General features: G+C 43.6%; 1 protein-coding gene across 1 annotated transcript in view; it reads right to left on the bottom strand.

The window, feature by feature from the left end:
- Positions 1-676: 676 nt before the first annotated feature.
- RPRD1B (regulation of nuclear pre-mRNA domain containing 1B) overlaps positions 677-13762 on the bottom strand; it is a 56057-nt gene continuing 42971 nt past the window's right edge. Inside the window, exon 7 of the mRNA XM_065921983.1 lies at positions 677-3316. Within this exon, the coding sequence (XP_065778055.1) occupies positions 3167-3316 (150 nt within the window). The 3' untranslated portion in view covers positions 677-3166. The remainder of the gene's footprint in view (positions 3317-13762) is intronic.

Genomic DNA, 13762 nt, shown 5'->3' with positions numbered 1-13762 from the left:
CCATGACTGCAGCAGTTTTTTGCATAGTGAAATAAACAGATACTTCTGATAAATGCTGCTTTCTCCGATAACAAAGGTTAAAACCATCCTTCTAAACGTATCAGTTGCTTCAAAAGACTGTATTTCAAAACATTTTTCAATATTTTGAATTTCAACCGGTAATAGTCAATATGCTCTCATGAATTTAAAAGTGAAAAGGAACCCACAAGAAAAACTTTTTTTTATCTCCCATGTTTCTTTTTACTGTTCAGAGTGGCTTTCACTGTACTGTCAACATCAAATCTCTCTTAGGAGGCCTGGTGGTGCGAACAAAAGCACTGAAATCAAAGAACTTCCAAGTTTTAATCTGTCAGAGACTGTGTGGTACTAGGGAAAAAGTCATGTGACCTCTCTCTATCAGTCCCATTTCTGTACAATGAGGATAAAACTCTGGAGGTACCTCTCCTGGATACTGTGTGGATTGGCTAATTAAAGCTAACTGACCTCCTGGAAAGAACCAAAAAATTCTATGTAAGAGCTGAGTATTCTTGGGCCACCAACAGTCACAAAAACTCCTAAGACGCAGGATTCTGTGCAGACAGCACAATCTCTATTGGTGAGTCCTAATTACCCACTGATTACAAAGAAAGCTTTGGTGGTTCCTTAAGAGGGAAGGGAAAAGAAACATTGTACAATGTCATTCAACAACACCATCTTTATTCAAAAATATATATCTATGAGACATTTCAGAATATACTGCTACCGCCAATGGCAGCCTATACTTCTAAATAAAGTCCTAAATTAATATACAAATTTAAGTTTTAAAAATATTCTTTAAGAAAAAAAAACAAACAAAGGAAGATTGAAGACTTTCTGAGGAACATGACCTAAAGGAAAGGTCTTGGAGGCCGATGGATGTCCTAAGTGTAGGAAAACACAAAACAACTCCCCACCCCCACCCCACCTGGTCACCTCATACGCACAAGGGGAAAGGGTCATTTAAATTAAACAAATGAAGTAAAAAGTACACTTGGGGAGGATGTGGGAGAATTGAGAGTTAAAAAACAAAAGCATTTCATTGGAAAAAAAAAACACAGGACTAACCTCCTCATAGGAAGTCCACTAGTAACAGGTGTTAAGAGGTCAACACATTCATTTACATAATTGCTACAGTTTCATTTCTTGCTCTTGCTGTAATAATTACACACCAATCTCTAGTCAAAGACTCAATCAGATAAAACACAGCAGTGGGCAAAATCCATTATGTTATACAACATTTTCATCTAGCTGATGAGAGCAAATACCTTCTACACCTTTTTGGTTGGTTTGTGGCTGGTAAGACTCTGCTTCCTTGGCGGAAGAAAGCATAGAGTGCGTCCATGATGGATCTGTTTAGAAGCAAGCTCGCCTGCAAACCACAGCAGCACACCACAAGGGGAGGGGACTTATATGCAGATACAGCGAAGACTGGAATTTATTTTGCAATTGTGGTAAAGTCATTTACTGCCCTAGGGCCTCTGGGAGAACACTTTACAGACAGACCCATTAATTTAATAATGACAGGACGACAGGCAGTGTCGATATGCAACCAACACACAGTCCGTATTCAATCTGAAAAATAGCTTAAATGCTACGAGGTTCTACACAGAGTTAAACTGCATACCTGCTGTGACTTTTCCTTGTTTTCACTTCATGGCAGGCAGGAGAGCTTCCTGAAGGGAAGCCTGTTACACTTCTAAAAACAGACATCATCATGCTCTAACACATTGAACACGTAGAATCACATGTAGTTGGCTTTTCTGGTAATCCTGAAAAGAGCAACTCAAAATGATGGAGATTCTGAAGCCCCTTCCAAGGAATTCCTTTTATAGCTTTTGGATTTCAGCCTCTGGGCTCTAATTCCTATTACACTATTAGGGCAAATTGTTTTCTGCCCTTTCCAATGTCAAAAATCAGCCTGCCAAGTGAGAATGATTTACAGATAGCAGGCCTAGCCTTTACTAAAAGTAAGATAAAAATCCTAACTACATCATACAGTCATAATGTCAGCTGGCATGATAATGGAATTAAAACCCCCCAATTACTATCCCTCACTTCCCCCCTTCCCGAGGTGGGTTATTCAGTGACACCTGACACAAAGCACTCCTCCTAGGGGCACAAGGACACGTGCAGTGGTGTGAACCGAAGGACAGACAAGCATGCAGTGTCAGGTCTGCAGGGGAGAGTTTCAAGTTTAGTCACCATGCTGTGGACACGCGCCCACGCAGTGAATTAACTGGTAGTGTGTGCCCTATTCCCCCAAAGAAGGGGTCAAAGCGACAGCAGAACCCGGACTCCCAGAAAGCCTTCAGTTTCAGGGGCCCACTGTGCCATTTCTAATAACTGCCTTCAAGCCTTCACAATGTGGGGCAAGGATCATGTTTCTAGAAACATGCTCCTGAACAGAGGGTGGGGCCCTTGACCAGAGCAGCCTGGGAAGGTTGACAGGAACCTTGAGCAAATACCTTATTTCTGACTCAGGCTTGTGATCCCCGAGAGTCTGTCCCGGAACTGTGGCTTGATGTCCCAGATCAGCTTTGAATCTTTACTGCTAGATTCTCTAGTCTGCTCACAGAACACACGCACCTAACCTCTGACAACACACTGCCAGAAGTCACAACAAGGAAGAATCTGAGATTTGGCAAACTCTTTATGGCAAAGACGCTCAAAACAGTTGTGCCTCCAACCTCTGGGGAGGATGGCAGCCAGGAAAGCCAATGATTCCAGACCTGAGTCCCTGGGCAGAAGCCTGCCCTGAACTTGAACAAGCCCAGCTCGAAACGGAGCAACTGCTTTCATGACACAGTGCTGTCATGAGGGACAAGATTCTTCTACACATGATTTTCATAACTTCTTAGGTGTACAGAGAGGGTTAAAAAGGGAATACCAACAGGGGCATGGAAACACGAACTGAGTTTGTATTCTTTCCAAGTATACACTGAAACTGGATTCCATTTGCCACTGTTCTCAATTGTGCTCCACAGAGGAGAGGCCGGAGAGGGAGGAGAATCAGAGTCTGTGGTTCTTTCTTGAGGATGGGGGCTGACTGAACGAGGGACAGAACCAGGGGCTTCCAGGTTATTTCCAACCATGACGTGCCCGCTTCTTTCTGCTGGTACAGATGGGAATCTGGGGCATGCCACCTGCCCTAGTCAGTTGAAAACAGGTCACCAGCAGAGGGCAGGGGGGCCAAGCCCCCTGTGACGTTGGGCAGCAGCGAGAGGTCTGGCAAGCTCTGAATATGGGACTTGAGTTCCTTGCGGACCTGGGTTACCCGAGCAAGCTTCTGTTTATATTCCTGAGGAGACAAAGAGTTACGTTAAGGACAAAGAGAAAACAAGCTTCTGTTTATATTCCTGAGGAGAATACAGTTACGTTAAGGAGCTGATACAGATACTCTCAGCCTCCTGGTCTACGTGCTCCTGACCAGACAGCCCCTCACACATTCAGCTAAGCTACCAGGCTCAGGTTTTCAAATGCTCAAAAGCAAGACTTTACACAAAAAACGAAAGCTCTAAAGTTCGATACTGGCAATAGTGAATTAAATGGTACTTAACTGAGTGCTTGAGATCTGGAACTAAAAAGTGATGCTTGGTATCTGTAGTGTCTTTGGTGCTTATCTATTTCAAAATACTTTGTAAGATAAAATAATGCTTGAGCTTTACAATTATTTTGAAGGCTCCACCTAGACATGACTAGGAAAACCACTCTAGAGCTAACTGTATTTTCTGTGTTAAACTTAGATTAACCCAGAGTTAGCATCTTCATAGACAAGGACTAAGAAGCTCAAAATTCCCACCGCTACCACCTGGGTCAGGACTTCCGTGTTCCACACGTAGGCACTGCAGCAAGGCCCTGCTGAGGCCTTCTAGCAGTCACCCCTAAACATGCCCCTGGACTTATCTTTCAGAAGCCCAGCTTTCATCAAGTCCCTCCTCTGATAAAGGGAAGCAGGGTGCCACACTATCTCCATGACTGATCTGAGTGCAAGGTCTTCTAAAATCAGCTCCTGCCCACATGCTGCACAGGCCAGAGCCTGCCCTGGCCGTTTGTTCAGGACCCCCTGAGCCTGAAGGGCTCTCTTTCTTCTCCTGCGCTTGGCAAGGTCCTGACTCTGCTCCTTCGCCAACTGCTGAGTCCCGCCTCTCTAGGAAAATCTCTCCTCCTCATCCAATGCACTGGCCCCCATCCTGGGCACTGCACCCCTAACGGACTGCTCTTAGGTGCTCTCTCCACGTGTCAGAGTTCTACGTTCCTCTAAAATACGACTCTCTTGATGACAGGAACTGAATATACTATTTTCTTTCCTCAGCTCCCAGCTAAAAGGTCTTGGGTAACAACTCTAGGCCAGAGGACATCTGTGGTTTATGGCTTCTTTGGGGCTTGACTTTTTTCTTTTTTCACCCTCTTTGGTGTTTCTGCAAAGACAAGGAGGTTCCCGAGACTGGGCTCTTGCTGACTAAAGCCTCTCCTACAGGAACATAACAGAGCACTGAGCTGAGACACAAAGCCCTGGGCTTAGTTCTGGCTCCGACTCCCAAGTTCCGGTGTGACTGTGGTGTTCCCACCTTTCCTCCATCCTTCTTCATCTGAAAATGAAGGAAGTGGAGCAGCCATAAGGTTTTTCTTCACGTTCTAGATTCCTTCATGCCAGACACTTTTCACATACTTAGAGAGGCAAAAGGTTTGAACAAGAGTGATAAGATAGGAAATAGGTTAAAAGAAGAACACTTAGCTGAAGTTGTAAAGAAAAATTCCAAGCAAGGAGTGGGAGAGGGAAACGGGGAAATGAGCAGGGAGGCTCTGCCCCCATGTGACTGCGGGCTGTCGGCTTCCCCCTGAAGTGAGAGCTGCTCACACAAGCCCTCAAACAGAGACAAGGGACAAGAAAGGAAGCTCTGCTGACATCCCCTTCCTTTCCTCTGTAGACTTAACACAACTAAAATAATGACTTCTGTAAATTATTCCTAGTGACTCCAACAAACCAGTAAGCATCAGAAGGCAGGGACCAGACCCAACTGCCTCCTCAGCATCCACTATGCCCAGCGCTGCCCCGCAAACAGGAAGTGTCTGCACAGCTGCCCAGTGAATTAACAATATATAAAAGTTGGGGTTATGTACCAGTAATTACCTTTCATTCTTGAAACAAACAACTGATTTCAAATCTGTGGCTCTATTAATAAAACGTCAAAGTTCTCTGTTCTTCCTTCTACAAACAGCTTTCTCTGCTTTTACAGATGTCACAGGAAGCTAACAGAGGAGACCTATTCTCTATTACTGGACATGGATTCATGTATTGAACTATTCCTGAATTCTAGGTACAAAAAGGGTAATAGTTACCCCTTGCTCCCTGTGACCATCCTCTGACCAAAGCTGACACATGAAAGCCACCTCAACTCAGAGCCATCCAGAGCAGTCAGAGAGCACTTCAGTTGAAGGAGGAATTCCTCAAGGACAGTTTGAAAATCACCGCATCTCTGGAGAGCTGACCCAGGATCAGAATCCAGGGATCCGTACTCTTGGGCGATCCTCAGACTAATTTAGCAAGTCCACCTGAGGTCAAAAGGTGGTTGATCGGATTAACACTCCCACACCATCTTAAACTCAAACAACTCTCATCTTAAAAAAAAAAATCCCATTTATTCCTCTTGAGAAGCACAAGGGGTAGGAGGGTATCTCATCATGTTTAGGTTGCTATTATATTCTAGATATCATTAGAGAAACTTTATTTTAATGAAAGGAAGTATGTTCCACATTCAAGTCCTCTTTTCATACCACTATGAAAGTGGACGGGTCAGGCCCACACCTCCTTGTGGCCCACGGAGGTCTTCTTGTTCACTACCCACAGACATTTCTATTTTAAGAGCAGGTTCAGGAGCCTAGGAGGAGGGCATCACTAGACAAAGGATGAAAGCAGGAGCCACTGAACAGGATTAAAAAACAGAGTTGCAAGATACAACATTAATATATAAAAGTCAATTGCTTCCCTATATATTGGCAATGAACTAGTGGAATTGAAATTAAAACGCAATATCACTTACATTAGCCTTAAAATAATGAAATACTTAAGTATAAAGCTAACAAAATATCTACAGGAGGAAAACTACAAAATTCTGATGATCAAACACAGAAGAGGTAAATAAATAGATATTCCATGTTCATGGATAGGAAGATGCAATTCTCTTACAATGTCAGTTCTTCTCAACTTGATCTGCAGATCCAAGGCAATCTCAATCAAAACCACAGCAAGTTATTTTGAAGATATAAACTAATTCTAAAGTTTATATGGTGAGGCAAAAGATTCTGAAGAGTCAACACAATATTAAAAGAACAAAGCTAGACACTACTTAACTCTAAGACTTACTTTAAGCTGTTGTAATCAAGAACGCATTGCTGGCAAAAGAACAGACAAAAAGATAAGTGCAACAGAATAGAGAGCCCAGAATATATAAACAGTCAACTGATCTTTGACAAAGGAGCAAAGGCAATACAAAGGAGAGCAGACAGTATTTTACATACAACATCAACAACGTGATCCATGAAAGAAATGACAAACTGGATTTCATTAAAATGAAAAATTTCAACTCTAGAGACTGCCAAGAGAATGAAAAGATAAGCCAGAGACTGGGAGAAAATGTGAAAGACATCATATGTCATCAGGGAAACGCAAATTAAAACAATACTGAGGGCTTCCCTGGTGGTCCAGTAGTTAAGAGTCCACCTTGCAATGCAGGGGATACAAGTTTGATACCTGTTCCGGGAAGATCCCACATGTCTCAGGGCAACTGAGACCATCTGTCACAACTACTGAGCCCGGGCTCTGGAGCCTGTGCTACTGAAACTCACACACCCTAGAGTCTGTGCTCTGCAACAAGAGAAGCCACTGCAATGGAAGCCCCCATACTGCAACAGAAGAGTAGCCCCCACTTGCTACAACTAGAGAGAGCCTGCACACAGCAACAAAGACCCAGCACAGCAAAAAATAAACACTAAAAACAACAACATTGAGATACCACCCCATACCTGCTAGAATAGTCAAGAGTGCAGAAGAGACATCACCACGTGTTGGCAAGGATGCGGAGCAAGAGGAATGCTCGCATACACCACTGGTGGGAATGCAATGTGGTACAGCTACTTTGGAAGACAATCTGGTAGCTTCTTGCAAAACCAAACATACTCCTACCATATGACTGTGCTTACTGGCCTTTACCCAAAGGAGTTAAATATCCGTGCCCACACAAATACCATCATACCACCGTTTACAGCAGCCTTATCATAATTACCCAAAGCTGGAATCAACCAAGACGTCAGGTAGGGGAGTGGATAAACTCTGGTACATCCAAACAACAGAATATTATTCAGCACTAAAAAGAAATGAGTACGTCAAGGATGTATACTGTGACCCTGCTTATTTAACTTCAATTAAATAAGCAGAGTACATCATGCAAAATGCTGGGCTTGATGAAGCACAAGTAGTTAGTAATCAAGATTGCTGGGAGAAGTATCAATAACTTCAGATATGAAGATGACACCACCCTTAAGGCAGAAAGCAAATAGGAACTAAAGAGCCTCTTGATGACAGAGGAGGTGAAAAAGCTGGCTTAAAACTCAACATTCAAAAAACTACAATCATAGCATCCAGTCCCATCACTTCACGGCAAATAGATGGTCAAACAATGGAAACAGTGACAGACTTTGTTTCCCTGGGCTCCAAAATCACTGCAGATGGTGACTGTAGCCATGAAATTAAAAGGTGCTTGCTCCTTGGAAGAAAAGCTATGACAAACCTAGATAGCATATTAAAAACAGAGACATTACTTTGCTGACAAAGGCCTGTCTAGTCAAAGCTATGGTTTTTCCAGTTGTCATGTATGGATGTGAGAGTTGGACTATAAAGAAAGCTGAGTGCTGAAGAATTCATGCTTTTGAACTGTGGAATTGGAGAAGACTCTTGAGAGTCCCTTAGACTGCAAAGATACCAAACGAGTCAATGCTAAAGGAAATCAACCCTGAATATTCATTGGAAGGACTGATGATAAAGCTTCAATACTATCAGCCACTTGATGTGAAGAGCTGACTCACTGGCAAAGACCCTGATGCTGGGAAAGATTGAAGGCAGGAGGAGAAAGGGATGACAGAGGATGAGATGGTCGGATGGTATCACCAACTCAATGGACGTGAATTTGAGCAAGCTCTGGGAGATGGTGAAGGACAGGAAAGCCTTGTGAGCTGCAGTCCATTGGGGTTGCAGAGTCCGGACATGACTGAGCGACTGAACAACAAAAATAAATGAGCTATCAGACCATGAAAAGACAGGGAAAAACTTTAAATCCATATTATTTAGTGAAAGAAGCTAATCTGGAAAGGTTAACTCCTGTATGACTTCAACTATGTGACATTCTAAAAAAGGCAAAACCATGGATACAAAGGTTGGAGGGAGGAGGTAGGGATGAATAGGTGAAGCAGATGATTTTTAGGGTAGTGGAAATACTATAGTGAGGAATTGCACATCTGTCCAAACCCACAGAATGTCCAACATCAATGTGAACTCTAATATAAACTACTGACTTTAGGTAATTATTCATATAGTGTCAGCATAGGTTCATCAGGGCTTCCTTGGTGGCTCAGATGGTAAGGAATCCACTTGCAATGCAGGAGACCTGGGTTCAATCCCTGGGTTGGGAAGACCCCCTGGAAAAGGGAACAGCTACCCACACCAGTATTCTAGCCTGGAGAATTCCGTGGACAGAGGAGCCTGGCGGGCTACAGTTCACAGGGTTGCAAAGAGACTGAAGGACTTTCACTACTCACTCTACAGGCTCATCAAGAGCAAAAATGTACCCCATCTGGAGGACGCTGAGGAGTGGGGGAGACAATACAGGTCTGGGGGTAAGGGAGTATACAGGAAATCTCTGTACCTTCCTCTTAACTTTGCTGTGAACCTAAAACTGTTCTGAAAAATGGTGACTCGGCCAACTGGTTAAAATGTATCATCAAGAGCCACTAGGTATATACTCTGAATATCTAAATACAGGTAAAGACTGCCTTTAACACTATTAAAACATCCCTGGACAGGGAGAGAATTAAGATCCCACAAGTCATATGGCACAGCCAAAAAAACAAACATAAATAACAAACAAAACTGTTAAAATACGTAGCTGCTTAACTGGGACAGCTGAATGATCCCACTAAATGCCTTGAGGAAAGACAAACAGGTTAGAATTCACCCCAAGCTCTGATTAGGTCAAACTGAGGCTATAGTAATTTTATAGTCCCCTAAATAGATTTAGTAGTAACTGACTCTGTGATATCCTAACCTTTCTTTTTAAAATCAGACTCAGCCTTTTCCCAAGTGTATATGTGTACAGCTTGGGTCAGACTCTGTGTGACCCCATGGACTGTAGCCCACCAGGCTCCTCTGTCCACGGGATTATCCATGCAAGAATACTGGAGTGGGTTACCATTTCCTCCTCCAGGGATCTTCCCAATTGAGGGACCGAACCTGCATTGGCAGGTAGATTCTTTAACACTGAGCCACCTGGGAAGCCCTTAATGCTGCCACTGACCAACAGAAAATTAAGCATGAATCCAAATAGAACTACTCCCCCAGACACAAATCCAGCCTTTACCTGTTTCCACTTCTTCCCTCTGTTAGGGTAGGGAACACCCTTGATAGCCGCCTTCCTGTTATTTTCTTAGGTTCTAAACAGGCAAACGAGACAGACCTAAGGAGAAACCAAGCGTCTTTTTCCTCAACGTACTAGTCTTGTTTTCTGATAACTAAGACTCACAAGCTCTGCTCCTGCAAGGTTCCACACTGAGCCCTCAGGAACTCCTGTCCTCAGCAGAAATCAGGGTTCTTTTCGAGATACCATGAAAACCAACTTCCAAGTGATGAGACCCATTCAAATTCTTTTGACTCACTGAAATGTGCTGCATCCCACAATCTCTTCAGCACACCAAGTACCACATAGACAAATGATGCGAAAAGGTGGTCACATGCTCCTTGGTTAAAATACCTTACACTTGTGTATAACAGAGGACTCAGCCTTTAAGGCTCCCACTACCCTGCCTGGTCCAGGAACTCAAGAGATGGAGCCCTGCACCGTTTACACCAGCAGATGCCACCTCTGCCCTGCTCCTGTTTCTGTCTTCTCTCCCCACCAGCTGATTCACCTCACCCACACTTCACATGGCTTTTTCGCACTTGTATCTTCAGACACACCTTTTCTTCCACTACCAGGTAAGCAAGAAAAGACAAGACAAAACCAGGAAGTGTTGTTGCTTTTCCTTCCCTGCTCACACATAATTTACACTGGGGTGGCGGCAGAGGGGAAGGGTTGAGCTGAATCCGCCGTTTGCTACAGGCACTCACTGCAGCAAAACACCCCCCACCGACCCCCACCATGGGGAGCCATGAAACGGGCAGGTGTTCCCCCAGACTTGCGGCTGCTGCTGCCCTGGTGTGGGGTCCTGGAGGGGAGGTTGTGGAGGGGGAAGCAGGCATGCGTGATGAACTGCCTGGGCTTCTGTGATCGCCAAGAAACACTGAAAACAGAGGAGGTAAAGGATGGAGGTGTGGCTCTAAGACTGAGCCTAGGATTTATGTTCCTGGCAAAATTCTGGAATCTTGCCTCACAGATTCTTCGAACTAGAAGTAGAAAATGTGTCCAACATCCCCCTGCTTCCTATGGATCCAGCTGACACTGTGGGAACACAGCCCAGCACAGTGCACGGAGACAACTGGCCGAGGGAAGCAAGGCTGACACATTCTTTGCCTTTTTTGGTTAGAGCGGTAAGCCAGACCTGACACGCTGCAGATGAGCTGGGGAATAAGATGGTTAGAAATGACAGGGGCTGACATTGCTATGACCTTTCGAGGGGAATTTCATTTTCAAAACAAACAAAAATTGCAAGCATTTCCTCTAGCAAATCATATAAGAAATACTGATCAAAATGTAAAGTGTCAAACCTACTTTTTTTCTTGCTAAGAAGTATTCACACAACAAAAATTATGTTAGAAATAACACCAAAGGCAGGGGCTTGATTTGATAAGATTTCCAGTAACAAGATGCCTGTTTTCCTCTATCTTGCCCTGTTGTGCTATAGGACATATGGTATATAAAAATCACCCACTGCTCAGCTATTTCCAATTAAGAATTATAAACGGTTATTATGCATGACGAAGTTTATGAAGGGCCCTGTTTGAAACGTGACCTGCCATGCTGAATTAAAGTCAAAGAACGGCTTCATCACAGGAATGGCCAGAGAGCCAGGCAGAAAGGGAGAGCTGAACCTGCCCCAAGGCTACTTAACATGCCTCCTCAGCCCTCTTGTCTTTCCAGGAGGCTTCGCTCTATAGTTGCTGAAGCTATAGACTTAGAAATCTACACTTAGAAATCATACCTTCAACTTAAACTACAACTAATTAACTCATCCTTCATTTTTTATGGAAAAATACAATATATAAATCTTTGGGCTGAAAATAAGAATGCTGCTTTTAATTTTTCTTCAAGGATCTACACGGGAATGTTAAAAACCCACCGCTGACTCGCACCTCTCTCCCAGCCAGCTCCACTGCTCTATGTGACTTAGTGGCAGCTGTGACATTTCAAAATGATCCCTTCTGAGGTGTCACAGCAGGGCTGGAGCTGCTGAGTTAAGATGCTGTGGAAGATACAAGGAAAAGAGAAAGCCATGGCTCTGATTCTGGTCTTCAGCTCTGTTACCAAAACCAATAATAAAGGGACTACTACTGTTGGGGCTCTGAGTGGGCTACCCCAAAATGGCTATACCATGGCATATTAATTATCTGAAGTTGCATGAAAAGCGCTGATATAAGAAACTAAAAAACAAGAAAAACTCTGATCCTCTTCTGTCTCCCTGAAAAGCAGGAAATAAATCTCTTGAGTGAAAGGTTCACTTTCTGCATCTGGAGGTGGAAGGACAGACACCCTTATTGTCAGAGACAGGAATTCACAGCTGAGAAGCCTGTATAAACAAACTCTGTTACTTCTCTAATTTACCAACCTACACTCAAATTCTGTTTAGATTCTTTTCTAATTAAGCACCCAAAGCCTAAGTTTCTTTGTACTGTCCATTCCTCACAAATTTACTGTGTAAAAAGTATAAAAGCTGCCTGCTTTGGTTACTTCTTAGGTCTCATTTTTAGAAGACCTCTGTGTACATGAAAAAAAAAATTTCTTTTTCTCCTCTTAATCTGCCTTCTGTCCTTTTTTTGTTTTTTGTTTTAGTAGTACAGTCACAAGAGCTCAAGAGGAGCAGAGGGGGAAATCCCCCCTATCCAAAAGTACACACAAAGTGTTTCCCAGGAGGGAAAGTGACAAAGTGACTACAACTCGAAGCATTCTCAGAGCAGTACATTACTTTACCAACAAAGGTCCGTCTAGTCAAAGCTATGGTTTTTCCAGTAGTTGTGTATGGATGTGAGAGTTAGACCATAAAGAAAGCTGAACACTGAAGAATTGATGCTTTAAAAAAAGAAGAATTGATGCTTCTGAACTGTGGTGTTGAAAATTCTTTAGAGTCCCTTGGACAGCAAGGAGATCAAACCAGTCAATCCTCAAAGAATTCAGTTCTGAATATTCACTGGAAGGACTGATGCTAAAGCTGAAGCTCCAATACTTTGGCCACCTGATGCGAAGAATTGACTCACTGGAAAAAACCCTAATGCTGGGAAAGATTGAAGGTAGGAGGAGAAGGGGATGACAGAGGATGAGATGGTTGGATGGCATTACCGACTCAATGGACATGAGTTGGAGCAAGCTCCGGGAGTAGGTGATGGACAGGGAAGCCTGGCGTGCTGCAGTCCACGGGGTCGCAAAGTCAGACACAAATGGGTGACTGAACTGATCGGCAGAATCAAATGGAACTGGCTTCTTAAGCTGGAAAGCATACCACAAAGTGTTTTTGGAGTATTTCTTTCTCCCCAGAAGACCCTCTAACAAAAGGTTTAAGGAAGTTTCTATCATCACAACAAAAATCCCCTTCTGAGGAGGATTTGCAAAAGCAAGGGAAGAAGAATGAAAAGTTACTGTGTATCATGTCTGACTCTTTTGCAACTATAGCCGGCCAGGTTCCTCTGTCCATGGGATTCTCCAGGCAAGAATACTGGAGTGGGTTGCCATTCCCTCTTCCAGGGAATCTTCCCAACCCAGGGATCAAACCTGAGTTTCCTGCACTGCAGGCAGATTCTTTACCATCTGAGCCACCAGGGAAGCCCAACACACATAATTAAACTAATAAAAATGAAACTAACAAAAATAAAATCCGTTTTGCATGCATGTGTGTGAAGTCAATTCAGTTGTGTCTGACTCTTTGTGACCCTTGGGACTGGAGTCCACCAGGCTCCCCTGTCCATGGGATTCTCCAGGCAAGAATGCTAGAGTGGGTTGCCATGCTCTCCTCTAGGGGATCTTCCCAACCCAGGGACTGGACCCACATCTCTTATGTCTCCTGTATTGGCAGATGGGTTCTTTACTACAAGTGCCACCCGGGAAGCCCAAACTCCATTTTGGGACTGGGCAAATTTTCAAATCTTAATGCAATCATAAAGCTAAAATTTATAATTTAACAGATGCCTGTGAGAGTGCTTTAAAAAGAGACTAATTTAAAAATGCACCTGGGGCCCTCAAAAATGGTCCCTTACACCATTTATACAATGGGTCCCTCATACAAAACCAGGTAAAACCAAACCACTAACATACAGGAAGTATATTTATAA

This window comes from Muntiacus reevesi, chromosome 2, assembly GCF_963930625.1.
Source record: "Muntiacus reevesi chromosome 2, mMunRee1.1, whole genome shotgun sequence".
In the NCBI taxonomy this organism is placed as follows: domain Eukaryota; kingdom Metazoa; phylum Chordata; class Mammalia; order Artiodactyla; family Cervidae; genus Muntiacus; species Muntiacus reevesi.
This window is presented reverse-complemented; position numbering and strand designations above follow the sequence as displayed.